The sequence below is a fragment of the Xiphophorus couchianus genome, chromosome 22 (genome assembly GCF_001444195.1).
Source record: "Xiphophorus couchianus chromosome 22, X_couchianus-1.0, whole genome shotgun sequence".
Classification (NCBI taxonomy): domain Eukaryota; kingdom Metazoa; phylum Chordata; class Actinopteri; order Cyprinodontiformes; family Poeciliidae; genus Xiphophorus; species Xiphophorus couchianus.
The window spans coordinates 12,818,577-12,843,636 of NC_040249.1; the positions used below are offsets into that span (position 1 = coordinate 12,818,577).

Here is a 25,060-nt window from a genome sequence, read left to right on the forward strand (position 1 = left end):
TATGACATGGTCACGTTTTAGAAATGTGCCTTTTAGCTCTACTGCACCATGTAGATCTGTTTCAGCTCCAGTTGCGTCACCGTTTTGATGGGAAGCCAAACTGGGTACTAGTATGAGAGGAGATTACAATTGATTCACTCTGCGTTTTATTTATTTATGTCTCAGAGATCAGCTATGAAATACTGTAGCTCCCTTTCCAATTTAGATGTTTATCATTTTGATTTATTTTGTGGATTTAGTGCGTTTTTAGTTTGTAATTTGTGAATGTTTAGGGATTGCCATTGGAGGAAAAAAGTGCAGGCCTTTTAAAATGAAGATAAGATGGTTTTAGGCTGATTCTGTCACTCTCATCCTGTGTGTCTCAGCTGCACATCTGCCTGTAAACTGCAAGGATGACAGGATTTAATCTTCCAGCAGATGTCAGTGTTTCAAGCCATAAATTTGTCCTAAACCTTAATGAGATGAATTTAGAACAAATTGTGAACCTACAGTTTTTTCCTCCCACCTGTCCTGTTTTATTATTTATGTTGGTGTTATATTTGATTTGAGCATCTAGCTGGAGTTGAATGTTGACTGAAATTTTTTTTCTCAGTTTCATTTCATTATGCAAAACAACTTGGCACATTTTCAAAAATACTTTATTAATCCCAAAGGAAAATTAAATAAACAAACATAAATAAACAAACAAATCCTCCATGTGTGTATGAGTGCAAAGCCCTGAAGCTGCTGGCTAACCCCTCATTATCCACCTTCTAATGATATTTATAGTGTCAGGTGTTTCCAGCTTCACCCAATCCGCACCTTACAGGACCTTTTACTAACTTAGAGACCATACAGTTTAAATGAAGCAGTATATAAGCTCCACTGAGCTGACTGTCTGTGCCGAGGGTAAGTTTGGTGGGATTACTCTGTTCCCAGACCAAGATACAACATAAGCCTATTCAAATGTAAACACAAGTTATTTTTTCCTTGAGGATGTGAAAGAAACCTAAGCACGTTTTTATCTGACAGCATAGACTCTTACAAGTAGCTGAAAGGTTCCATCTGGTTTGTGTCTGATAAAAGCGCTTTAGTTTGTTGTGTCCCTTACACCAGTAGTTTGCAAAGTTAGGCTTGAGATTCCACTTGGGTTCACCAATATGTCAGTCTTGAGATCCTCCTCAGAAATACTTGAATAGTAAAAAAAATATAAGAAAGCCTATTTCTATTCTTTTAGAAATGAATAAGATTTCATTGCTTGCTCTCGGTAGTGACTTTAGTTTTTGCTACCTTTCCATTAAGGTAGAATTTTCCTGGCTGAGCCACGGATCTCTGTAGCTCCTCCAAAGTTGCCATAGCATTATTGACTGCGTTTCAAGTCATTTTTCACATTGTCTGCCCTTCTGTTTAGGTGGCCACACATATTGGGTTAAAGCTTCCTTCAGCTTGACAATTATTAATCGTGTTGGTCTACTAAATAGAAAACCTAAAGATACAGTACAGTTTATGGTTGTATCATAACGAATTGTGCAAAAGCTTAAGAGGGCAAATGCTTTTGCAGTGACTATATTTTCCTCAATAGATGCTGTTATTCTGAAGGAGTCCCTTCTCCGTTTCCGCTGTGTTACTGAGCCTGTTTCACGCATGCGTGCGGGGCTTTAAAGCATTAATTCTGAGTTAGATCGGAAACGGACTCCCCGAGTGGACCTGCCTCATTTTCAGCTGAGAAAATTTAGATTTTGTTTGTTGCATTCTTGTAAAGGGAAAAAGTAAATTTTTTTTCAGAGACTCAGTGCGCCCATCCATCTCCGGAGCTGCACCGACACTCTTGCCACTGTGGTCGGTCATCCTGCAGACTCGCAGCTTCAGCTGACCCGTCACGTCACGTCAAGATCCGGAGATAAACTTCTGTTTGCCAACAAGTTCTGATGTGGCAAGCAAACTGCAGACGGATGCATAATATAGCAGACTGGATTTCAGGTGATTTGTCTTTTATTTTAAATCTATAGTAGGGTAAATATTCTGCGATTTATACAACAATATTTCGATTGAATGAAAAGCGCATCTATTAATTTAGCACGGTTTATAAGAACAGTGAACTAAAGTGAGTTTTCTTTTCTTGAAATTATGAATGAAAGATGGGAAGCATAGAGGCATGATGCTGTGCAGGCGCGTGTACCCATCAGCTGGCACTACACGTGACACAAACATAGCAGCTTGTCTGACCTCACATGAACAGGCAGTGCTGAGCTGTCATTTTATCCCAAAATCATTACTCGTTGCTTGCACTCTTCCCTCCCATTTTAAAGTTCAATCAAAAGCATATCTATTGTAAAAAGTAACATTTAAAAAACTCAAACATGATTTAAATAGTTACATTTTCCTCCTTGTTCTGGGACACAGGGACAGTGATGGGAGGCTGCGTGGGGAGGAGCAGGATGGATGGACAAGGGAGTGCCCATGGCTCCACCAGGACTAAAAAACGTGGAGGTAAGAAGCTGGAACACATTCAAATGCTTTATTTACAGTGATGTGGAGCCTGGGATAATGCTCTTGCTAATGCATATTTAATTCTGCTGGACGATGTTGTAACTAAGATAAAATATATGTCCGCATCATGGTGAAGTAGGACTTCTCAGATATAGAGAATCTACTTATGCAGCTGGAACTATTATTGTAATAAACATCAATCATTAACATTAAGTTCTTTGATTGAGATAAAGTTAAAATTTTTCAATAAGATATATGACATGGGTGTGGTCCGTAGTTTATGATTCACCTGGCTTTTTCATTCTTAGATCTTATATGGAGGAAGGCCTGAACAATTAAGCACTGGCTAAACTGTATGAAAATAAAATAAATTCCAGTGGAATAAAAGTTTAGCTTTGACAGTTTTTGGCATTAAAACCTTTTGCCAGAACTTACTTACTTCAGTTGTTAGCAGAGGATAAATAGCAGTAGTGGTTTTAATGCCAAATAAGTACTTTTTGGGGTGGGAGAAATGAATGGTCCCCTATAAAAAGTTAAACATGAAAAGATAATCAATAAAACTAAAACAAACATCCAATCAACTACATTTGGCCTTTCAACCTATGTTTGTTTTTATGGATTAGTTTTCAAAATGTGTTAAATACTAAGTCGCTAGTACTCAGATTTGTGTAGCAAGTGCCACCTTAGTAATAAATTATACTAAGTGAATCTTTGTCAGTAAAAGGCTGAGTTTGTCATAAAAGCTGACACAAACCAATGTATTAAAATGAGTTTTTTATCTATTTGCTCTGCACAGTTAGTTGAAGGTTGCAGTTCAAATACGCAGTTTTTTTGTTACATATAAGTTGAATGTTTTGCTTCCAAGTTAGAAAAATAAAAAAAAAATGTTGTCCTCCAAAGTTAGAAGTTTTCACTGACCTCAAACACTGACCTAAAAATCCAACATGGCTGCTGCAGTTAAAACGTACTTCTAACTGCAAACAAAAACAAAACAAAAGACAATTTAAACACAACCTCCTGAAAATTTACATTTTATGAGTATAGTCTAAAATGCTGTGAAAGGAATTGTAATTAGCTTATTTTTTGTAATTTTAGTAAGACAAACACATAAACTAGCAGGTCCTGATGATTTTCTGACTTGCTGCCACAGTTATGATGGGTGTAACGTTATTCTTACATCAATTTCCCAACTTCAGAGGTATATGAAACACAGCATTGTATTTTATGTGTTTTCTTTGTGAGTTATCTTTGGGTGATACAGAAATCAACCTGCTTCAATGACAACGAATCTTTTTTACTGTTTGCACTCATTAGTCCTACATCACAGTTTTTGAGTTGTTCATTGATTTATACAATAAATTAATGATTTTAGCATTTCCTTAGCATACCACCAATGAGAGTCCTAGTGCTATGATTGCTACTTGTACTGTAGTTTGAAAACCACTGGAAAATATGTTTATTCGTTGTAATTCTTATCTCAAAGGTTGTTTTTGGGTGCCCACCAAGCACAATACATAATTCTTGCTTTTTGACCTTGTGCAGTTTGATTATTGTGCTCAAATTTCCTTGTAATTTTTTGCTACCATACAGCTAAAAAATGAATAAGTAATATCTTAATAAATCTATATGAATTATTTAATATTTTAATACCTCATAGAAATGAAATTGCTAGCGCTGCACAATATATCGCATTGCAGCTGCGTGTGCAATATTGCAATTGCAAAGGACTGCTTAAATACAGTACTACATGTAAACATCACTCAACGTCACAGAACGCTTTGAAAATGGCATTAAAACGTCATCACACTTTTAAGATTCATGCAGTTCTTCTTAACAGTTAGTGTGATGAGGTCTTTTCATCCCGCTGCTGTTTGGAGGTCATTTTCAGTCTGCAGATATCTCTTGAACCTCTTAAGCCTTATCTTTTAGTCCTGTATCTAATCTGTACCGATGATCCGACACTCGTTAATCTAGTATTTTTGAAATATTAACCTATGTGGAAGATGGATGTGGAGTACACGTTTAAATGCAATAGCAGCAGAGAATTTCCCCACTCTGCCTGAATTGTATGTTAAAATGGCATTTCCATGTTAGTCTTTCTTGAATTGATTCATCAACTTGAATTTTGGACAAATGTTGATACACAAGCGGTGTAATGAACCATCTCACTGTCCTTTCTGTGAATAAAGTCACTTGGAGAAATTCCGGGTAGCACAACATCTTTTTCTTCCAGCAGACTGGAGTTAATAGCTTGTTAATAGCTTTAGTATGTTGCCTTGGGTATTTCCATCCTGTCTTTAAATAGAGCTCAGAGGATTAGGCCTCTTGTGTAAAGGTAAAGCAGCTACCTGCTTGTGAGGACACGAGAATCTTTCTCCGAATTACACTGAACGAGTTTCAATTAATTGCTCACCTGGTATCTATGGGGTCATATGTTTTTATTAGAAGGGTTAAAATAGGAGAAGGTGGTGACATTTTTAAGCAACTGGAGAAGTGTACCTGCAGGCAAATGAGCTCTGAATCTCAGTTGGCTCTTTGAGATGAACTAGATCAGGCGGATCAGCATTATTCAGCGGACGCAGAGGGGATTCTCCACCTTCTTTGAGGTCAAGCTCTGTGGCTCGTTTTGTGAAGTTTTTGATGAACAGAAGCTTGATTCTCAGCAAAGCGCAGACAAAAAGACAGCAATGGGAGTTCCTAACTCGAGGGAATGCAACTATTATCATGCTCCAAATGCACCCTTAAAGATTTTGCTCAGAAGTAAGTATGGATTATTTTATTTTCAGGTCAATCTAGCTAATGGGCTATATGTGAATGTTGCTGCTGTTTTTGAGATCAGTTTTGTAGAAAGCCTCTTTGGTTTATTGTGTGTTGTCGTATGTTTCATACATTTAAAGACACTGATCCACAAATCTAAATTGTCCTCACAGATTTCCAGTTTGCCTTGAGGTTTCACCTCATGTCTCTCATTTTAACCATTTAACTGAATAAAAATCATGAAAGAAGGAAATGAACTGCAGGTCCTTTAATTGTATTTAATTCAATCTTTATTAGTTTTAGCTTTTAAAAAAAGAAAATCCCCATAATACATTGAATTATTAAATGCATACCCTCGTAGGAATATCCAACCCATTCATGGATTATTAATTTAAAGGGTCACAGTGATGGCTGCAAAACTATCATGTCAATCCAAGTTGCTTAGCAGATCAAACATAAATATATCCAGGTGTGTTTTCAGTATTTTCAGCTTTTAGTTTTTATCAAATTCTTAAAATCTGAAATTGTGCATAAGTATTGAAATTTAATTAAGAAAGCTTTAATTATATCACAGCTGTCTCGCATAAGATTACAAAACACCTGGCAATAAAAAGCTAACATCATAATTTCAAAGACATATCTATATATTTTTATTTATAGATTACGAGCATTTGTTTTTGTAATTTTGTGATATTTGTAATTTTTTATATTACAAATATTATTACATATATTATTCACCAGACTTCAGATGCTGTCATAGACTTGCAATTCAATAGGCAATCTTAATTTGATTTCAGGACCTCGAAACTTAACATCTGGCTCTGACAGGTTATTACATCCCTCTACTAATTCAAATAAACCAAAGCCAAAATTAGACTGCACCACATTAGGAACACATTTATCTCTCTGCTATTGCTAGATATTGTAAAGAGTTAAATTACCATTCACCCACATTTTCCTTGTGAGCCTTAGCATCTCGGTCACTAAAAATATCCATCAAGGAAATGTCCATCCAGCAGTCCTGATGTGTTAACTGGAAGCATAATTTGCATGCCAGGCTCTTGAAATATGATATCCTACCACATACTGGATCCAAGCAACCCTTTTTCGATATTACAAATGGTAATATTTTTGATGATGTCTGCAATTTGAGATAATATTTTTGATGATGTCTGCAATTTGAGATAAATTACATATTTGTGTGGCTCTCCCAATCATCAAAGTGTGCACCGCGAGTAAATATATAATTCGAGTTAGATAATATTTTTTAAAATGTTGGTTATTCAGCTAAGAGAAGATTCTTTTTTTCTTTCCACACTAATTTTAAAGCTGCTTCTCATTGGATGTTTAAGGTATAACTATTGTCACCATCTGATAATTACTCAGAAAAATTATTTGAACTTGCATTTAATTTTGGCTGTGTTTTCATTAAAAAAGCCAAATTGAAAAGACGACTCATTAACTTAACGAAACTCTGTATAAAAGTTATGGATTGGTCTTCATGACACTAATATGCACTAAAACAGTTGATTTTGCGATTAAATAAATTTGCAAACTGAATCCTGCAATTTCTGCACCCTTCACTGATGTCTTTACAATGCCACATACTTTGTGATAGCAGCAGTGCTAAATACTGCATTAGAATATGAATTAGATTAGAAGTGCACACATTTCATGCAAGATGCAATCAGACGGTTTATTTAGGCTAGACATTGTTGTGTAAATGTCTGCTTCTACTCATCAAAGTCATCCATAAAAATAAACCATCTTTGTTTGTAGGCATTCATATGATAACAGAGCATAAGTAAATTTTTACAAAAGTGTGAAGTTATTTTAAACGGAAAGGCTGTTGATTAGTTTTGTTTCCAACAAAATATGTGTATGAATTCAATCCTAACAGCAGTTACTTTACTGCTGTACAAATGTGGTAACAAAACCTTAAAGAATCATTGCTGTGTTACAATTACACTTCTGTACTTCCCTACATGCAACCTTAAGACAAATATTTACAAGCTGGTCTTATTCCAAGTGTCACAAACATTATCTTTGGTGTCCATACTGGTGAATTTGGAAGTTAGTGTGTTATATAAATATATGTTATGTAAGTTATATGTTATTTAAATTCCGCTCTACTAAAAAAAAAAAGAACTAAAACAAACAAAAAACAGTCTCAGAGCAGATAAAACACGTATATATATATATATATATATATAAGTCAACAGATTAAAACATAATTTTTCTCCTGTCTAGCTCTGTCTAGTGGGTTTGCGTTTCTATGCAGGCTGTTACAAACGTTTTTTATTTTTGTTTCACTGGTTCTCATTGGTCAAAGAATGCTCATCTCATCCGATGCCCAATGGGATAGTGGCAGATAAATCCTGTTATGTGGAACCTGATTACAGCCTATAATCCATTGCTGTGTGTCTCTGTGTGTCCATGCACATGTACAGTACAGTCTCTGTTACTAGCAACTGCAATAATCCACTGTGCTAAAAATAACAAGTTTGATTTTCCTCTAGCAGTGAATCAAACCAACTTTGTGGGTAATTTTGTATAGCAGATATGCTTTATATTAAGGTGTTGCAATCCTGCACAAGCTGCACTGACAATTCCAGATTTTTTATGGTAATGTGCCTCTGGAAAAGAAAACTTAATATATCATATCATTTATTATGTGTTAAAATAACCACAGAATTATTTTTGTTTGACTAAGTATGCACTGTACAATTTTTATACTGCACTTAATCCATTTCGTGTTGCTAATACATCCCCCAGAGCATTCTCTTTTATGTTATTACAAAAGTGTATTCTGCTTATAATACGTTGCTTTAATGTAACATCAGAGATAAATTGCATATTTATGTGGCTTTCCCAATCGGAAACAAAAGCTTAGGACAAACAACTCTACCTAGGACATCAGAGCAAAATAAAAACATTACCTAATGCTCAGTGGCGCCAGAGGTAATGGAAAAGAGCTTAGCCGTTTTTAGATCAGCCATGACGTGGGTCAACATGGCAGCTATCGCCACACTAAGCATTTTTTCTTGGAGGTTTGCGACTTCATTGACATTAACATTCTTGATAAGAAGTACAGAGCTGTGCAAAAGTATTTATTCTTGTTGATAATTTTGTTAAATTACTACCACCAACTTACATATATTTTATTGGGTTTTTATGTGACAGAGCAACACAACAAAGTGTATAATTGTAGATGTGGTATGCATTTGAATTAATCCCTTCCTGAGTGAATACTTTTTAGATTTAAGTGTCATTGCATTTACTGCTGCTGCTCTTTGGGTTTGTTACTACCTTCATTAAATTTTTAAAATAATATTTTTTTTGCCCATTCTCTTGCAAAATAGTTCAAGTAATTGGACGAACAGCAACGATGAAGAAGTTTTTTGCAGCTTCTTCTATCTATAGTATCTTCCTATCAACTGAGACCATCTTGTCTGTCCTTGCTGAAGAAAAGCAACTCCTCACCATTATTTTACCGACACCATGCTTCACTGTGTGGTTGGTGTGTTGAGGATGATATACAGGGTTCTGTTTTGCATAGAGGCCAACCGTTTGATTTTGGTCTGATTTTGGTCAAGCAGTTTGTGACAAACTGCAAATGCTTGTGGAAAACTTGAAACTTTCTTTCAGCAACAGCTTTCATCTTGCAACTGGTCTTGGAAGGTTTGCAGTTGTGCAATCCTTTTTTCATTTTCAGATGATAGATTGAGCAGTACTCCATTAAATGTTCAAAGTTTTGGATATTGACTCAACTTTATAATTGACTTGTCTGCTGTGTTGCTCGTTAAATGTTAACTTTTTTATTTGTTCACTAATGTTTTCGAACAAACCTGTGAGGCAATGGGCGTGCAACTTGATTTATGCCGAGATTAAATCACAGACACATTGACTATTTACAAATTAGGTGGCTTCTGAAGGTTAGTTTATGGGTATTGAAGGAAACTGTGCTGAATATATATGTCTCTTAGACTTCTCAGATGTAAAGGATTTTGAAAGATGTGCTTCCACTTTTGCTTCCACTTCACTACTCATACTCTTTGTTGGTCTTTAACATAAACCCTCCAAAAAAGCATTGTAGATTACAAGCCATTTGTAGATAGAAGCAACAATCTTTTTGTAATTTCTCTTTTATAGCACGCAATGAGCCTCTTAAGAAAGACCGTCCTAAATGGAAGAGCGAGTACCCGATGACAGAGGGCCAGCTGAGGAGCAAGAGAGACGAGTTTTGGGATACAGCTCCTGCCTTTGACGGACGAAAAGAGATCTGGGATGCACTGAGAGCAGCAGCCCTGGCTCTGGAGTGCAATGACCTGGAGCTGGCCCAGGCTATAGTGGATGGAGCCTGCATCACTCTGCCACACGGTATAAAACGCTGACACAATCCGTTTCCTATGTGAAAACATATCACACATATCTAAGCTTTAGATGTGCTGGAACGCACTGATTGAATAGTAATTCTCTCAATGCCATAGAGTGGTTTGCAGAATCCAATGACTTATTTGTAAGAGATTACTGTTGGGATTATGTAATAGTGCTGCGTGACCATTAAAGACAGATACACCCAGAGCTCTGGGATAAAGCACAGCATGCTCCCTCAGAGGAGAGTATTTATCTCTAATCTTTGAAGGCTTTTGAGAAGTGGGCACTTATTTGGGTGTCCTTTCCCCTGCAGGATCTCTCACGGAGAGCTATGATGAACTGGGAAACCGCTACCAGCTCCCAGCGTACACTTTAGCGCCACCTATCAACCTGATCACTGAGACGTCTGGCGACAGCAAACTGTCTGAAAGTGCACAAAAACAAGCTCAACCTCCACCGTCTCGAGAGGAGTTCCAGCTGCGGGTGCGATTATCAACAGGTAACACCGCCAGATGTTTAAAAGTGGAGAATCGCAGATGAAACCAGATATTTAGATACAATAGTTTGCAGCCTCTCTCTCCTAGAAGCTTGCACATTTGTTCATTCATCAAGTCAGATTAAACCTTTCCTGGTTTAGGTTAGGATTGTGAAAATTATTTATATGCTAAATACTGGGATAATCAGAGAGTGAGAGACACATATTTTTTAATAAGTTTACATACACCAAGATTGTTACTGATGCATGATTAAGGTCATTGTCCATTTGGAAGAGTGATTTGTAAAAAAGCCTCAATTTTGTGGCTAATGTGTTATGAACATGAACATTCTTCATGTCATAACAGGTGTTATGTCATGTTTATGACAGTGTCATGTTAGTGTTATGCACACCCTGTCAAATAAAGTGTTACCCATGCCTCTATAGTTATAAAGTGGTTAACTAAGGCAACAAAGTTAATGTTTTGCAGTAGATCTAAGTCTCATAAAAAGCTTACAATCAATGATGAAAAGGTGTGTGTGAGCAAAGTGGCCCACAAACCTGATTAGATGCATGTAGAACCCAAAACATCTGACCTCAGTCACAGCTTAATAAAAAGAAAAATATTGGAAATTAAGATAAAATTTTGAATTTGAAGTAACTTCACAATGTTCTCTTTCATTATTCTTGTAGTTAGCAATCCTAAATTATTTTCGGATAGTCATAAATTACCAAAAACAAGACAAAATTGAGAATAAATATAAAATTGACAATAATTTGGCCTCAACTCTGTCTGGAAGCATTTAAATATCTAACGCAGCACATTCCTGTTTCAGGGAAGGATGTGCGTCTGACAGCCAGCCTGGCGGACTCCATCGCCCTGCTGAAGAAACAGTTGGAAAAACAGGAGGACATTGAGGTCATCCGCCAGCGGTGGTTCTTCTCTGGGAAGCTTCTGACGGACAAGACTCGCCTCCAAGATGCCAAGATCCAAAAGGACTATGTCGTCCAAGTGATCGTCAACATAAATCCTTTGGTCATACCCAACTGAGGGATGAAGATCAGAAAAGGATGTGCCAGATAAGGCTTCAGAAACAGGAGCAGGTTTCCAGCAGGGAAATTTTATGTACATTTTATATAATAAATTATTGCTTTTATATCGTTCCTTTTTCTATTTTTCCCTTTTTTCCAAATAAAGAGATATTACTGAAAAGCACTGAAACACTTTAGGTGATAATAGCGCCCTAAGATGCACCTCCCAGTGTCTGTCTGTTTCTGAAGATCTTGACTTGCAGCTCTATTGTTTACATGGGTTCCTCTCCTCGTCTTGTTTGTTTGTACTTATGCTTGTTGATGAATTAAATGCAGCTCACCTAAGGAGAGCAAATAAGGAAAATCTACTCTCCTTTTTTCTCTTGTGACAAATAGATGAGTATTTCTAATTGTAAACATCAGATACATTTTTTTTGTCCATTTCATTGTGTGAACAGCACATTTTGACTAGACACTGAATATAATAAAGGAACCTTTTGTAAGGTAGAAAGAGATGAACAGATTTGTTTTTTTAGTTCATCATTTCAAACAACTGTACAAACATGCAATAGCTTTCTGTCTACAATTATGCACACTGTAATGTCATTTAATAAATGTTATGAATTTAAACTCATCTCTTTCTTTTGGGAATTTATTTCATATTGACTGAATGTTTTCATCTTTCCTTTTTGTCAGTCCAAAAAATCGGGAAAATCTTTGTGTCATAGATCACCTTTTAATACATTGAAGGGCCATTCTGCCTTGTGCTGAAGAATAAAATGCCCTTAAAATTCATATTTCAAGAAAAACAACAACCTCAAAAATATCAATAATTCAGCAACATCTTTGTTTCACACCAACGTTATTAACATTACGAAGCCACCAGTCTAGTCGCTGCTTGGTCAAACCGAAAACTTGCTGGTTGGGATTAAACACAGTATTTCTGAGGAAAAACCAAGACATCCAGAGAAATTGTTAGGAATCAATTCCTGGGCTGGAACACCTGCAAAAACAAAGTGGAACTTATTAGTTTGTAAGTTGTCTGAATGGCTGTAACAGAAATCATAGCTGCACAAATAGGACGGAGGGCTGTTTGTAGTGAACAGCGCCATCTACTGGCATACCAACATAACGTCGAATTGGACTCGACAGCAAATCTTGTGACGTCATCCAACGAGCGACGGAGTCATCTGGAGCTCCACGGTCAGCAGTGGGGAAACGTGATTATTTTCGGCCCTGAAAAATGGTGAAATCAGGGAAACTTCGGTCGGGGACCGGGGTCAAGTTGAAGCGCTGGAAGAAAGGACACAGCAGCGACTCCAATCCGCAGACCAGCCGGTTCCGACAGGCGGCGAAAAGCCGCTTTTTCAGCAGACCCAGCGGTAAGAGATACACACGTGGGTCTCAGAGAGCTAACATCAGCCACACTAGCCATTTAACTTAGATAACTTTATCAGTTACGCCGCTTAGCAAACACCCAGTATCATACTCTCAGGAGTAAATCCCCCTGACTTTTCTGTTCAGTCGGTTTGTAAAATCCTAAATGGAGTTTGTAAACACTGAGAAACACACTGATCATTATTTGACATGATTACTTCACTGCTACAGTTTACAACACAGAGGCATAACTGGACATATGTTACAGATATTCATGTATGTTTGCCTATTACCACTTACCTAAAAATTTTAAGGAATGCAGTTTTAAGACATCAGCCTCTAATATAATTCAGGACTCACAGGACAGTCTGGATAAGTATGAAGCTTTATTAAAGTATTTTTTATGTTTGGATAAGGATAGAAAATCAGTGGAACAAAAATATGAATAGTTTCACTTTATCTTGTTTTCTGAATGATGTAATCATGATGTAATCATTCACCAATCTACCTGATTCATCTGTTTATCTGTATACTCTTACAAAGTTGTTTTCTTGCATATTCCATGCTCTTTTTTGTAATGAACCATTACATGTGTGGTGTAAAAACAGAAAAGAGGAAAATATTAAGCTGTAAACATTTTTAACTTTCATGGTAAACTTGCGTAGGAACTATGGATGTAATTGTCTAAACAAGCCTGTAAACACAATGATAAATTAATTTATATCACATAGTAAGTCGGGCCCTCTTAACTCTTTTTGTGAATAAATGTTGAACTTTAGTTTGGGAGTGACAGCAATGAATGTTTTGTTTTTACTTCCACAGCGAAGAGCGACCTGACTGTTGATGCTCTCAAGCTTCACAATGAGCTGCAGGCTGGGCCCCTGGAGCTTAATGCAGAGGCCCGTAAGGATACTCAAATGGAAGAGGAGCCTGATGAGAGACTGTCGGAGAGAACATCGGGCACCTTCCTGAGTGGCCTGTCCGATTGTTCCAACCTCACATTCAGAAAGGTGCAGCGCTTCTGGGAGTCCAACTCCGCTGCACATAAAGAGGTAGGACTACGCCTGCCCCCTGCATACTCCCAATTTCTAAACTTGAGCAATATTTTGTAGCATATCTGCACCTGCTGTAACTGAGTCTTTTGATGTTTGCCAGATTTGTGCAGTTTTAGCTGCTGTTACTGAAGTGATCCGAAGTCAAGGCGGGAAGGAAACAGAGACGGAGTACTTTGCTGCTTTAGTGAGTCTTTCACTGGTTTATATTTTGTTTAAAGTTTGTGGTAAAAAAAAAAGAAAGAAAGAAAGGTTATCCCCTTAGATTGATTAGCTTTATTTCTAATTAGTCTGTTTTTGATTTTTGGTAGATGACGACCTTGGAAGTTGTGGAATCAGAAGAATCTCAGGCTGCAGTGGCTTATCTTCTCAACCTTGTCATGAAACGGTAGAAATTAGAAAATGTTTGTCTTTTACATGACTGAACATATTATACCTGATTAATACTGACTGCTCAGTGTTTGGGTGTCACCAGTGTTCCAGCTCCAGTGCTTAAGTCCAAGTTCTCAGACACCACCAAGGCTCTCATGGACATCATGTCTAAACAGGTTTCATCTGATGCATCTTCAGCTCTCAGATGGGTGAGAGGATTTTCCGGTTTGCCTTTGTGTTGTTCTGTTTTCACTCTGTTTTTAAATCTATATTGTTTTTTGCATCTGCATCTATAGATCTTGTCCTGCTTGGCCACTTTGTTGAGGAAGCAGGATGTTTCTGTCTGGAGCTACCCATCTACTCTGCAGGCTTATCATGGTCTGCTCAGCTTCACGGTGCACAGCAAGCCAAAGGTCACTCCCACTAGCTTAAATAAACAGAAACCTTATTTACTTTTCATCCAAAAAATAACAATACAAGATTTTCCTAACAAGTGATTGTCTATTTTGTTTGTTTTTTCCCCCCTCAGGTCCGTAAAGCAGCTCAGCAAGGCGTTTGCTCCATTCTTCGAGGCAGCGACTTCCTCTTTACTGATGATGCTCCAAGCCATCACCCCGCTGCTGTCACTACAGCCAAGTTTTGCATCAAAGAAATAGAGCAGGCAGGAGGTGAGGCATCATGGTTGTTAGTTTACTTAACTGATGTAGTAAGATGTTCACTTTCCAGTTAAAGGATGGAATTTTATATCTAGTAATTAGTTAAAATCAGCAAATTTTGTACACAAAAACAGTCAGAAAGTGAATTAGGTAATATAAGGATCTGCATTTAATGTATGTTGTTGGGATTTTACACCATAAACCAACACAATGTATTCATAATTATGATGCAGACTGCAGACAGGTCAAATATAAAGCTGTGGAGAAGTTTAAAGCTGGGTTATGCTATAAAAGAACAAACTGTATGCAAATGTTTGTCACATTTTAGACCACAAAAAAAATGTAATTGTGTTGTATGAAGTTTTTAAAATCCCATTGTGGATTAATGTGACAAAATGCAAACTAGTTCAACTGATGTGAATAGTTATGCAAGCTGATTATACTGAAGTAAGTTTTGAAATGGCTGCAGAAAATGTTTGGAAGACCATGTCTGGTCCAAATGTTTGCTTTTTGAAAGTTGTGGTGATCCAACGAGAGAACATCCTCTTTAGCAATTATATTAAAATGTGTCCGATGAGCCATGAGTTGATCTTTGGCACCTCGTCAGGTAGCAAAGAGGACACCACCACCCTCCATGTGCTCTGCCTCCTGAAGGAGCTGATGGGATCGTTTCCTCTGGGAGCCGTTAAGTCCTGCTGTGAAACTCTGCTGCGTGTCATGACTCTCAGCCATGTGGTGAGTTCCCCCAGCTGCAGCTACTTTGGTGCTTCTTTGGACTTTTTTTTTTAAAGCAATGCTTCTTCTGTTTGTCTCGGCTGTAAGATGGTAACAGCCAGCGCCATGCAGGCGTTTCATCGGCTCTTCATTGCAAAGCCGAATTCATCGTCCCTCTCTGCAGAACTCAATGCCCAGATCATCACGGTGAGACAAAAGCAATGTGCCCCGTTACTCATGGTGTAAAATCTGCTGAAGACTCACTCTCAGTTGTCTTCCTCAGGCTCTCTATGACTACCTTCCCAGTGAGAATGACCTGCAGCCTCTGCTAGCCTGGCTTACCGTCATGGAGAAAGCACATGTTCACCTGGCAAGGTATAGTTGGTCAAGATTGGAGAGCGAGATTGAAAGGACTTTTCTCAGGTGTGTCACTGACCTTCTGTGTGTCTTTTGGTCCAGTTTGCAGAGTTCTCTGAGTTTAGGTCACCTCCCTCGGCTGTTCTCTTCTACCATGTCCTGCCTGCTGTCGCCGCACACACAGGTGGTCTCTGCAGCCACCAACACACTTAAGGTAATAGGCACTGAAACTGACAGCAATTAAACTTTCGGTGTTATTTTTGGTGTGTGCATATGCTAAATGGTTATGTATGATGTCTTTATATCTCAGAGTTTGTTGACTGAGTGTGTTGCTCCTCACATGGAGGAAATGGGGGTGATCACTGCCACCGCCTCTGCAGGGAACCCCTCATATATCTGTAAAATGTTTCGGTAAGATCGCAGATAGTTTTTTGTGTTTTTTAACCGTTTTTCCATAAGTCACTACACAACTACTAACTGTCTGTACTTGCATTTTTCCAGCATTGTGGAGGAAGGATTATCCTATCGCTTTCATGCCTCGTGGCCCTTTGTGCTGCAGATCCTTGGTTGCTTTTACAGAGCTGCAGGAAAACAAGCTCACCCTATCATGACTAAGGTATAGCCTTGACATGTTGAAACCCTTAAGATGATAAAGAGTAAAATGAAGTGGACTGACACTTCTTCCCTTGTGCTGGACAGTCCCTGCAGTCCCTGTCAGACCTGCGCTCCGTCCCTCAGTTCTCCTTCAGCGGGGAGTTGGACCTGGCTGTGGGAGGCGCTGTGGAAAGTATGGGGCCTGAAGTGGTGCTGGCTGCTGTGCCTCTCAACATCACCGGCTACAAGTACGACGCCAAAACGACAGGATGTTCTACTGTCTTTACTGTGATTTTATGAACTTTTGCTTGTGTTTTTTTGTCGTTTGTTTTTTTAGTGATGACTTGGAGTTCCCTCGCAGCTGGTTGGTTCCAGTCATCCGAGATCACGTGAAAAACACTCGCCTCGGTTTCTTTGCTTCTTATTTTCTCCCTTTGGCCACTACACTCAAGCAAAGAGGCAAGTTACATGTTTATTGAGATAAAACTATTAACTAGATTTAGCATCTTGTATTAATGATCAGTACTACTAGCATTGCTAATAATCAGTTTCCAGATCTATTCCCTACAGAATGTAAATCGTGACCGTAGCTTTGAAGTTTCCAAAAGGTTACTAAAATCTCCAAAATTAGCTATTGTTAAGTCTCTCTCTCATGTGCTAGCAGCTTGAATGAATGTGGACTAGGAAATAAAATTTTGTGTTTTTACATGCTTTAACTGGCTAATCCTGTTTTGTAGCTGAAGAGTTGGAGCAAGAAGGAAAGAAGCTGGAAGCAAAAGTGTACCAGACATTACAGCTTCAGGTAACAAAAAAAACAACAAAAACTTGCCTCGTTGCTTTAACTTTTCACTTAATTTTGACTGGTGTTATAAGTGTTGAATTTTGGAGTTATTTACTTAATGTTTATTGGATCCGGGACAAGGGGTTAAAAAATATCTACATTTAGGGGAAAAACAACCGTTATTCACAAGCCCACTAGCCTAAGACCTCTGACAATATCAGTTGTATTTAGCCTTCATTTTCTTCATTTCTCTTAGCATTTGCTTCTAATAATATCAAAGAGGATGTGGTAACAGTGGATAGAAATGGCAGGAAAAAGAACTCCAACAGAGTGGGGTAGGATGGACAAACAAGAAAAAAAAAACAATCATTGATCCAGAATGACTTACTCCTGAGGTTAAAAAATGTCCACAGATTAAATGACAATAGAATGATAAGCTAAACACACAATCTCTGGGCCGGGAGTTTGTTCTATAATATAAAACTGAGAAAGCTAAATGCATAGATAGGTAGGTCAGTGACTTCATCCAGGAAGTGAGCCTGCTAAGCTTGGATGCACCAGGCCAGGTGTACTTTCTATGGTTACAACAAACCAGATTGTGCATAAGCAAACAATGCTGATCTAAGTTCCACATTTCAGATTTGGACCATGCTTCCTGGCTTCTGCACATGTCCAGTGGACCTGACGGCGTCCTTCAAGGGCGTCGCCCGGACGCTCGGCATGGCCATTAACGAACGGCCAGACCTGCGCCTCACCGTGTGCCAAGCTCTGCGTACGCTGATCAACAAGAGCTGCTCCACAGGTGGCAAATGTTCCCAGAGGTCGTCTCTTTGTCCAAACTATTGCATCGTTTCAGTGTTATAATCATTCCTGTATGCGATCATGTTGAAGTGGAAGAAAAGGCAGAATTGGGACGGTTCTCCAAAAACTTCCTGCCCATCCTTTTCAACCTGTACAGCCAGCAGCCTGCAGACGGGGACTCTGGTACTTACAGGATGGCTGTGCTGGACACCATCAAAGTCTACTTAACTGTCACTGATACGCAGGTAACATTTTAGCGCTTCTGTTGTGCTGAAGAGTGTTAAAATGATCTGCTTATGCAATTTTACTTTGATCATCCGCAGCTGATCTGCACATTGCTGCAAAAAGCCTCTGACCGGCTGACCAGCACGGAGAGCGTTGAGTTCACACGGTAGGACATCTAACTGGGATCCACTGGGTTTGATTTCCATCAGAAAATGATTAATATATTTTCATCATCTGTTTGCTGATCCTGTTCCGGTCCGTTCTTCTTCTCAGGCTTGCAGTGATGGACCTTGTGGTTGCCATGGCTCCCTTCGTTGATGAAAGCACTATGGCCAAAACGTTTGAGCTCATAAGACCATATATGGAGGTATGTTTAATGATGCATCGAAATAAATAAAAATATAATTGAAAAGTTACTTGAATCAAAAAGTGAAACTCTGACTCTGCCTTATATCGAATAAAAACCCAAATTTCCATTTCCCAGAAAATTTGAAACAAATTAGACCAATAAAAAAGTATTTGTAATACAGAAAACTTACTTTTATGTACTGTGTATTAGCCGCCCGGCTAGAGCTCTTTTTGCTGCAATTACTGCATGAATGCAGAATGGTTTGGAGCCTGAATGAATGTAGCAAAGGTTCCCTTTATAGAGTCCTGCAGCTCGACTGCATTGTTGGCTCTGGTACGTCCCATCATTCTCGACAACCCTCTGTGGATTCTTTATAGGCTTTAGATCAGATGAGGTTGCTGGTCAGTCAGCCACATTAATCTCGTCTAAAAGAGTAAGCATTGTTGCTTTTGGCAGTGCAAGAATCGAATCCTGCATGAGAATCAGATCAGCTGCTTCACAAACTTTGCCAAGACAGGGAGGCATGAAGTGCTCTCGAATTTCTGGGTAGACAGCTGTGCTGACTTTGGACTTTATAAAGCACAGCGGGCCAAAAGCAGCAGCTGCCATGGCTCCCTAATAACACTGACTGGAAACTTGGTAGTGGTCTCCACTCCTCCAGAATCAGAGATTTTAATGTTCAAATGGAATAAACTTCCTTTATCTGAAGTAGCTGTAGCCTAAGTCCTGGTTATATCTATGTGGGTTTGCTTGAGTGCCTTTTTTTTCCCACATTTTTATTTTTTGCTAAACTTTCTAATAATGTACTTCATTACAGCACTTTGGAAGCTCCTGGATTCTTTATTTCCTTTCTTTTGAGTAAACCTGCTTGTAAAGAGGGTCAGTGACTGTCTGTTGAACAACTATCAAGTTAGCAGTCTTTCCCATGACTGTGTAGGATGTACTATTTTTGTTTTTAACTATTTTTAGTTGGTTCTAAAAAATTCTATTTTATTTTTCAGAGAAATAAATTTTTGTTTGTCGCTCTGTAATGAATTTATTAACAAGATTTGTAACTTTTTAAAAATCAGTTTTCACTGTTCTAGAAAAAATATTGGTTGCCCTTGCAGTTTTTTAATTCAGGCCCTTTTTAGAAGGTTTCTTTTTTTTTTTTTATTGCATTTGTGTTCAGGCCAAAGAGCCGGGCATGCAGAAGAAGGCGTACCGCGTGTTGGAGGAGATGTGCGGAGCAGAGAGAGACGAGTGTAAATCCTTTGTCCTGTCCAACCTGGAAACTCTGAAAACTGTCCTGCTTGACACTCTTAAAAATGCTTCGTCACCCGCAAAGAGGGTAAAATCTTTATATATGTAGAAAACCATCCTGTACGCCTGACTGATGTGATTCACTCCCACCTGACTGCTTTGTTTTCGCTTTTCTCAGCCGAGACTCAAGTGTCTTATCCATATCGTGAAAAGGTTGAATGAGGAGCACAAAGGCTTCATCACTGCGCTGCTGCCGGAGGTGCAAACGCAAATCAGAGCTGATGACAACAGACACAGACAGAGCTCATGTATTTGGTGTTTATGAGGATTTCTGCCCTGCAGGTGATCATCTGTACCAAGGAGGTTTCTGTTGGAGCTCGTAAGAACGCCTACAGTCTTCTGGTGGAAATAGGAAACGCCTTTGTTCGCTTCTGTGGGAACAAAAAAGGTGTTGCATTGTTTCTGAATACATGTAAGTTTGTAACATTGGAATTTATAAAACAGCTAACATTACCTGCCTCGATTATAGATGCGATGGAGGAGTATTTGGCTCTGGTGTATGCAGGACTCACCGGATCCATCACCATGATCACTTGCACCATTTTGGCATTGACTCGTCTTGTGTTTGAGTACAAAGGTGGGTTTCATTTGTATGTTTTCACCTGGACTTATGAAAAAAAATGACATCTGTGCGGCAGACTCAATTTTACTTTTTACATTTGTCTTTCAGACTCGATAGACGTTTCCACCATGGAGCAGCTGCTGCAAAACGTCTGTCTGCTGCTTTCGTCTCGAACCAGGGAGGTCGTCAAAGCGGCTTTGGGCTTCATCAAAGTCATCCTGTTTATCATGGACCCCAAAGCTTTGGGTTCACATGTTGCCCTTATGGTATGAACTGTACATTACCGGTGACAAAATGTTTCAAAGGAGCTCTCCATGACAACCAAATCAGTCAGTCCCACCCCTCCACAGAGAGTTGATACTCAGAAATATTCTGTTTTGGATAATTTTCTTAATTTCAACAGATTAATATGTTGTTGTTTTTTTTTTTGCACTAAAACAAAATACGAGAATGTACTTTCCAACTCATATTTAACTTGATTTAAGGTAACAGTTTCTGAATAATGACTAAAATTATGGGTCTGTCTGCTGGTTAAAACTCCAGAATCCTCTTTTTTAAAAAAGAAAAAATTTGTCAACATTTTCAACCGTCTTAATTCTGATTGAAATAAATGACCTGGTGCCCATCGCACTTACACAGTTTAAAAGTCACATGTACACTGCACACATAGGACATTTTGTCCAAATAGTTGCCCATTGATGATCAATCAAACGTTTACGATGTAAAATGTCTTATCTAAGAGAAATTGTAAAGATTTTGATGTAATTGACAAAAAAAATTGTTAATATTTAAACAGTAGATTAAAGGTTTAGTGCGTAAACATTTAGTAGTGAGGATATAATATGATAAAATACTTTTTGTTCCCTCTCTGTTCAGATGGAGGGAGTTGGAAACATCAAGGATGATGTAAGAAGGCATTTCAGAACCAAACTCAAGAACATCTTCACTAAATTTATCCGAAAGTTTGGGTGAGTTTTCTTCCTAGCTATGTTATTTGTTAGCATTAAGCTTTCCTTCTCCTGAAAGCTCTGATTATGGGTTTCCAGCTTTGAGCTGGTGAAGAGCATGCTGCCTGCAGAGCACCACAAGGTGCTGACAAACATCCGCAAAGCCGAGGCCCGAAACAAGAGGCGGAAGCAGGTCGCAGATGAGCAGGACGCATCGTCAGAGAGCGAAGAGGAGACGTCTAAAGGAAAAAGCGAAAGGTACGACAACAGCTCCGAACACGAAACTCACTTTCGTGTATATGTTTATCACATTCCCTGTTTTCGTTCTAGTATTGAAGACATCCTGGCTGAGTCTGACGGTGATTTGTCTGAGGATGAAGGGAAGTCTCGTAACACCCAGAAGAAATCAAGCAAACAGAAAGGGAAAGCGTGGCTGAAGGAGGGAGAGGGAGATGATCCTTTGAACTTCTTGGATCCAAAGGTTTCACAAAGAGTTCTAGGTACTACGGCATTGTGAGGCTTCTTGCTTTAATCAGAGAACAATTATGAGGTTCAGAGGAGTTAAAATGATGTTTTGCTGTTTCTCAGCCACAAATCCACAGCTGAAGAAGATCACCAAGGTCGAACACGGCTTCAAGGTGACCCCAGACGGACGGCTGATCATCAGAGAGGATGACGAGGACGATAGGAAAAATAAAGGTTAGAGGAGTCCGGTGATGTCGTTGCAAGAGCTTTTTGTGTGAACACACTGACGGCGGTGCTTCTCTTCACAGGTGGAGAAGAGATGAATGATATCCTGGAGGAAGCAGGGGTGAAATCTGTGAGTTTTGCAGAGCATGGTGTATTTTCCTATATTTGGAAAAACTCAAAACTTTTGTAAGCTGTTTTGCTTTTTTTCTTTCTTGTTTTTTGCACTTGCAGAAAAAATCCCAGAAGAGAAAGTTTCAAGATGACAATTTAGACGAGGACATGGATGTTGAACCTCAATTGAAATATAAAGGTAACTAAAGAAGATATTCGTCTTGATTACTGAACTGCCTTGGAGATGAAATGACACTATTTATCCTTTTTCTCATTTTGTTATGTTGTAACCAGAAACCTCAGTGGTGTTTTATTTGAATTTTAGTATTGATTATTTGTGAAATGGAAAGATGTCGATATGTGTTTTTAATGTGCTTGCATGCATTCAAGGCCCTGACTTAGCACTTTAGTTCAGTGTGCTGAAAGAGATGCAAGTCTTCTGAGTTAAAATCCCTACCAGCCTCTGACCCAATTTTCTTTCACAAAGTGGCTCAGAGTGGATGGAGTGGATCTGTGAACATCAAGTCTGGCCACAGATTACAAATTTGGTTTTCTTCTCTTCTTTGATTATGCCATTCTGACAAATGAATGCACTTTGATGTAACTCACTCCTTTTAGCTCTGACTGTATATTTAGAGTTATTCTGGTGGAAGGCGAACCTCTGCCTCAATCTCAGTCTTGTGCAGATTTTCTTCAAGGATTTCTCCCTGACCAGGCTCCTTTTTCCTGGTGAAGAAAAGCATTCCTACAGCAGACTGCTGCCACAACCATGCTTCACGGTGTGGGTAGTTTGCACAAACTGACTTGCATTGTTAATCTTCGACCACACAAAGTGTTTTGCACATAGGCCAAAAGACTCTTCAACGTTTGCTGTATCCTATACACAGCTTGTGGGAAACTGCAGACAATCATTTCTACCTTCAATCCAGCTTAATAAAACCCATTCAGAATCACAAAAGTTACCTGACCTTTTTGAAGAAAGAACAATTTATTATTTTTAACACATATGTACTTTAAAAAATGTGTCTTTATTAAACCACTACCATTTTTCCTATATTTGAAAAACTCAAAACATTTGCAAAAAAAGAGGATGGATACGTGTTCTTTCATGGGGTGTAGAAAAATTATGGTGGGAAAAAGACGCTGGCCATTAGTTTTCAACCTAATGGCCAGAAAAAAATAATCCAAAATAATATTACTGGCTCTTTTGGATAATTCAGTAATACAATGTTCTTTTCATGCAATACAATTATTGCATGAAAAGAACCACAAAATTGCTAAAAACATTGAATTTGCTATCATTTCTAAGTCTAAAAACATTAGTTGGTTCTTTATCATTTTTAGCCCAAGTTATGAAGAGCCGATACGGAAGGGCCACAGGTTGCAGACTCGAATAAAATCCAGTTAAAGTACATTAAGGTTTGCAGTTGTGTTGTGGCAAGGTTCAAATAGATGCAAACACTTTGTACATAGCACTGTGTGATGATGATGCTTTTCTCACAGCCGGTGGCTCGGGTATCCACAGACCTCTGGGACGAAGGCAAGATGTTGGATCCGATTATAAATCAAAGGTAAACAAGAACAACAATCTGCAACTGAAGTAAAGTTGCTTGAGTCTACACTGTCATTCTGAGTGTCTTTTTCTAACTCTGACAGAAAGGAAAAGGAGATGTGAAGAAAAAAGGAAAGGTGGATCCTTACGCTTACATCCCTCTGAAGAAGGACCAGCTCAATCGCAGGTATGAGCATCAGCTCATGCCATCACACTGATTTGTAGGCTTAGACTTGAGCCTAAAGTTTTGCTTTACGCCTACAGGAAGCGAGCCAAACTGCACGGTCAGTTCAAAGGCATGGTGAGAGGTGTCCAGAAGGGGGCGCAGTCTGGAAAGAAAATGCAGAAGAAAAAAAGGAAATCCTGAAGAAGATGACTTATATTGTTTGTTGGACTGCTTTTGTAATGTGTGTATCAAAGTGAGAGCACACCTAGATATGTGTGTGTGTGTTTCAAAGATACTCTGAACATTTATCAGTTTACGTCATTCAGTGGGATGGAAATGAGAATTTCTTGCTGATTATGCTCCCCTTGCCTTGTTACTCAAGTGGAAGAAAAAAGAAAATCGTATCTGTACTCATTTTGACATGCACCAAATTGATTGCATTCATACAGAGACACAACAGTTTTGTTTTCATTTCCACATTTGGCCGCTTGACGTTGCTGCAGTCTTGTGTACTGTAAATTGTGATAAAGCATTGACTAATGCCATAAGGTTCCTTCAAGTGTATTAAAGTGAATTATGGAGTGCAGAGTGAACTTGCTTTTCTGTTTTGACTCATCATAAACCTGAAATAAATCCCAACTTGAACAGGGAAGTTGTTGCATTTTGCAGCTCAGCTTCGAAACTTGGGTTGTTTTTCTGACATACCGTAATGCTGATGTGATTCATTTTCCCTGATAGGATGAAGTAATGCGAGTCATGTAATGACAGGCTGACCTTTGAGTCACTTCTGTGTTCAGTATGTCTGCATTCCTTAGGAGAAAAACAACAGGGACCTGAAGTACGAAGCAGGATTTGGGACAAAGATTAAGATTTAACCCTGGATTTCCATTGTTTTGTATGTGGTTCAGTCTTATGTAAATAGAAAGCCTTGATTTGCAATTGATAAGAAAAAATCCGATTTATCCAAAGTCAATTAAATTTCACTTATGTTTTATATCCTACATGGATCAACACACAGCTTCTCTGCTTTTTTGTCTTGACTTTAGTAAAAAAATATGATAAAGTTCAGAGACATGGTCTTCAGTCCGTAAATAAGAGTAATGTTTGTGGATTAAAAGTTGTTTTTTATTTATGATTATCGCATTTGATTGTGGATTTAAAACTATTAAAACAAATAAGTTTGTTCTTGCTATTGATATCCAAAGAAAATTACACTGAGCAGTAGGGCTGTTGTAAAAGAATATTTTAGTAATCGAGTACTCTATAGAATATTTTTACAATTATCCGAGGAACCAGATCTCTCGCTCTCTCTCTGCCAACCTGGATGTAGTCTAAATCAAAG

At 38.5% G+C, this 25,060-nt stretch overlaps 2 protein-coding genes across 3 annotated transcripts; both read left to right on the forward strand.

The window, feature by feature from the left end:
* Nucleotides 1–115: 115 nt before the first annotated feature.
* On the forward strand, nt 116–11,744 carry ubtd1a (ubiquitin domain containing 1a). 2 transcript variants are annotated; one of them, XM_028006709.1, is made up of 5 exons: nt 116–1,959; nt 2,383–2,469; nt 9,379–9,606; nt 9,917–10,102; nt 10,915–11,744. In XM_028006709.1, exons 1-5 carry the CDS (start codon nt 1,908–1,910, stop codon nt 11,127–11,129), a joined length of 768 nt encoding a protein of 255 aa, XP_027862510.1. In that variant the 5' UTR covers nt 116–1,907; the 3' UTR covers nt 11,130–11,744. The 2 variants fall into 2 exon arrangements, with proteins under 2 accessions (XP_027862510.1, XP_027862511.1); XM_028006710.1 differs by lacking the exons at nt 116–1,959; nt 2,383–2,469 and adding an exon at nt 4,804–5,229.
* A 524-nt stretch (nt 11,745–12,268) lies between these two features.
* Nucleotides 12,269–24,367, forward strand: rrp12 (ribosomal RNA processing 12 homolog). Its single transcript, XM_028006705.1, has 34 exons — nt 12,269–12,492; nt 13,310–13,539; nt 13,643–13,726; nt 13,851–13,927; nt 14,015–14,120; nt 14,208–14,324; nt 14,441–14,579; nt 15,175–15,302; nt 15,390–15,488; nt 15,565–15,656; nt 15,741–15,852; nt 15,949–16,049; nt 16,140–16,254; nt 16,338–16,480; nt 16,570–16,691; nt 16,970–17,034; nt 17,653–17,815; nt 17,905–18,059; nt 18,138–18,205; nt 18,313–18,406; nt 19,560–19,718; nt 19,809–19,889; nt 19,973–20,078; nt 20,160–20,267; nt 20,361–20,518; nt 21,129–21,220; nt 21,299–21,457; nt 21,530–21,699; nt 21,788–21,898; nt 21,973–22,019; nt 22,121–22,199; nt 23,504–23,571; nt 23,657–23,739; nt 23,817–24,367. Exons 1-34 carry the CDS (start codon nt 12,354–12,356, stop codon nt 23,917–23,919), a joined length of 3,873 nt encoding a protein of 1,290 aa, XP_027862506.1. The 5' UTR covers nt 12,269–12,353; the 3' UTR covers nt 23,920–24,367.
* The last annotated feature ends 693 nt before the right edge of the window (nt 24,368–25,060 follow it).

What these genes read in the sequence shown, in the direction of transcription:
- ubtd1a (XM_028006709.1), top strand. Translation starts at nt 1,908, where the DNA reads ATGTGGCAAGCAAACTGCAGACGGATGCATAATATAGCAGACTGGATT. An exon ending in TATAGCAGACTGGATTTCAG is followed by an intron (nt 1,960 to 2,382) that starts GTGATTTGTCTT and finishes TCTGGGACACAG; the next exon opens with GGACAGTGATGGGAGGCTGC. An exon ending in CTGCATCACTCTGCCACACG is followed by an intron (nt 9,607 to 9,916) that starts GTATAAAACGCT and finishes TTTCCCCTGCAG; the next exon opens with GATCTCTCACGGAGAGCTAT.
- rrp12 (XM_028006705.1), top strand. Translation starts at nt 12,354, where the DNA reads ATGGTGAAATCAGGGAAACTTCGGTCGGGGACCGGGGTCAAGTTGAAG. An exon ending in CAGCCACCAACACACTTAAG is followed by an intron (nt 15,853 to 15,948) that starts GTAATAGGCACT and finishes TTTATATCTCAG; the next exon opens with AGTTTGTTGACTGAGTGTGT. An exon ending in CTCACCCTATCATGACTAAG is followed by an intron (nt 16,255 to 16,337) that starts GTATAGCCTTGA and finishes TGTGCTGGACAG; the next exon opens with TCCCTGCAGTCCCTGTCAGA.